The sequence below is a fragment of the Myotis davidii genome, unplaced genomic scaffold (assembly GCF_000327345.1).
Source record: "Myotis davidii unplaced genomic scaffold, ASM32734v1 scaffold223, whole genome shotgun sequence".
Classification (NCBI taxonomy): Eukaryota; Metazoa; Chordata; class Mammalia; order Chiroptera; family Vespertilionidae; genus Myotis; species Myotis davidii.
In genome coordinates, this window is record NW_006294609.1 from 461,616 (window position 1) to 464,564 (window position 2,949).

At 59.6% G+C, this 2,949-nt stretch overlaps 1 protein-coding gene across 1 annotated transcript in view; it reads left to right on the forward strand.

The window, feature by feature from the left end:
* Positions 1-2,949, forward strand: part of GNB1L (guanine nucleotide binding protein (G protein), beta polypeptide 1-like) — a 53,111-nt gene that overhangs the window by 30,872 nt on the left and 19,290 nt on the right. The window contains exon 4 of the mRNA XM_006768830.2: positions 2,757-2,919. Coding sequence (XP_006768893.1) covers positions 2,757-2,919 — 163 coding nt within the window. The remainder of the gene's footprint in view (positions 1-2,756; positions 2,920-2,949) is intronic.

Below are 2,949 nucleotides of genomic sequence, written 5' to 3' on the forward strand. Positions count from 1 at the left end.
TGCTGAGGCTGTGGCAGGCCCAGCTGGTAGTGTCACGGCAGCCATGAGGGGCTGGAGGCTGGGCAGCGGAGTGGGGAGTGGTTCTGTTCTGGCACTGCCACCATGGCCATGTGGAGGTGACAGGCTGGGGACTGCAGGTGAGGGCTGGGCCAGGAGCCAACAGGAAGCGGCAGGTGGGTGAGACAGCAAGTTGGAAGGGGCTTCCCTGCTTCCCATGGGGAGCGGGAGGGGCAGGGCACAGACCAGATGTGCAGGGAGCCGGGTACCTGCTTGGCTACCAGAGCTGGCCACTGTCTTGGGCTGCACTGACGTCTGCTCCTGCTCAGGCGTTGCTGCCCCAGCCCAGGAATTTACCAGATCAAAGTGCCAGCCTCCTGGATGCTCTGTCCCTACTCTCCAGGACTGGTCTGTTCTCCTGCTCCGGGCTTCAGTCTGGACATCTGTCTGTGCGCTGTGGAGCCGGTGCCCAGAGGATGAGGCCTGCTGGCCTCCACTGGTCTGCAGAGCACTGTTATGCCAGACTCCTGTGGCTCCCTCCACCCTGAAGGTGACCCAGAAGTGCCCTGGAGGCTGTGGCCCTGGACGTGTGTGCTTGTAGAGCCCTCACAGGGCCTTGTCTCCCTGGCCAGGCTGGCCCAGATGCCACCGCCCGCACTTGGTACACAGGGCCCTCCGTCTCCGCCTTTCCCTGACAATACTAGTAGAGTAGGTGTCATGTCTGAATACCCCACTGAGTCACTTGTACCAGGAGCTGCCATTTACAAATGTTCCTGCAGAATTTCCAGCCGAGGTGTCGGCCCTCTGGGCCTCCTGCTCTCTAGGGCCCAGGCACCTTGGGCTGTCTTCTGGGAACCCCTGGCCGTGAGCGCTCGGACACCTGACGCCTTGCTCTGAGGCTTCAGGCCGCGGAGATCTGGGCCAATGCGGTGCGGGGTGGACAGCTGCTGGTGTAACCTGTAAGGATGGCACCTCTTCTTCCGGTCGTCATGGCCCTGCGGCAGCCCCCCTCCAGGCAGGGGCCTGCGGGGGGAGGGGGGGGGAAGGAGGTCTACAGCGCAGACCGTGCAGGTGCTCGGAATGCGCAGGTGCGTTTATGTTGCACTACAGGCTGTGCACCCAGCTGTGTTTGGAAGTCAAGTCTCTCCAAAGTGGCTCTTGAGGGAGGAAAGTGAGCTTTCATGTCGAGGAGAGTGTGGAGGACAGAAAGTGAGGAGCCAGAGGCCCCGGGCCTCGCCAGGCTGTGCAAGGGGCTCCGGGGAGCCCAGGGGCAGTTCCACAGGCACCCCCAGCCCCATCTATAGGCTCGAGGACACACCTGTGTGGGTATGTTTCCTGTTTCTTTCATTGTGAGCTGTAGTGTACTCACAGATGAGTGCAGAGAGCGAGTTTGCAGACTGTTGTGCTATCACAGAGTGGACACCTGTGTAAGCGCCCCAGCAGGACGCGGAGCTCTGCAGCCCTGCTCCCTGCCTGTCCCCGGGAGGGAGCCCTCATCCCTCACTTGTGTTTACCACCGGGACGTGCATCTTCTAAACGCGAAGACTCATTTTGTTTTTTGGTTTTTTTTTTTTAATATATTTTATTGATTTTTTTTAATTTTTTTTTTTTACAGAGAGGAAGGGAGAGGGATAGAGAGTTAGAAACGGTTGATGAGAGAGAAACATCCATCAGCTGCCTCCTGCATGCCCCCTCCTGGGGATGTGCCCGAAACCAAGGTACATGCCCTTGACCGGAATTGAACCCGGGACCCTTCAGTCCACAGGCCGGCGCTCTATCCACTGAGCCAAACCGATTAGGGCCATTTTGTCTGTTTTTGTTGTTGTTCTTAACTTTAAAAAGTGGAGTCACCCAGAGCAGCTTCCTGTGCCTCTGACCTTTTTCACTCAGCTGTCTTTGTGGGATCCCCCAAGGCGCGCGTGGCTGCAGTGCACTGGGCGCTTCTCCGGTGGTGCTGCCTGGATGTGTGCTCCCAGGTGACTTCTGTCCTACTGTGGATGGAGGTCTGAGTTGTCCACCGGGGCCTGCCACAGATAAAATGGACGAAGGCTCTCGGCCAGGCCTCCTGGGGATCCCGTACCTGCAGATGGAACGTTCGAGCACATTGGGCTGCTTGGGAGCATCAGGCTGCACTCGAACCTGTGCAGTGAGTGCCCCACCCCCACTGCCACCTGGGCCAAGGAGCTCGGGGTGTGGCTGTCCCTGTATGAGGATTATCTGGGGTGATGGGCGTCAGGCCAGGACAGAATGTGTGCAGCGTTAGCAATTAGGTGGCGGGTGAAGGAGGTGTGGGAGGTCTTCCTGCTGTTCTCACAACTGACCTGTGAGTTCGAAACAAATTCAGAATAAAAAGCTACTTAAAAGCAGGCCGGTCCTTGCTTACGGCATGGCTGCCATCTTGACCGTGAGTCAGATGCCCTCCGTGTGTGAGCATGTCTGTCCTGCATTAGGCTCTGGCTCGTCCTTGTGCTAAGGACACTGCCACGTCTGTCTCCCTCAGTGTCAGCCCGTCCTTAAGAGTGCCGCGTGATCCTTAGTCCTCCAGGTGCCCAGGCGTTTGAACATCAGTCTGGACACAGACTCCTGTGAGCGCCAGGGCTCCCCAGCCGATGATCTGGCGGTAGCCGAGGTGCCCTCTGGCAAGGCCCCTGCCTTCCTTCGGCCTCAGGGTGGCCACAGCACACCGGCATTTGTCCAGGTGGGACGTGCAGACCGCTCACCTGGGAGGCTCACGGCCTGTCTCTCCTTGGTTTTGGCAGTCAGGGCCGAGACCTGAAGCTGTGCCTGTGGGACCTGGCGGAGGGCAGAAACGCCGTCGTGGACTCGGTGGGCCTGGAGAGCGTGGGCTTCTGCAGGGGCTCCATCCTGGCCCGGGGTCAGCAGCGCTGGATGCTGGCTGTGCCCGGGGGAGGCAGCGATGAGGTGAGCACCAGCCTGCCCAGCCCCTTGTCC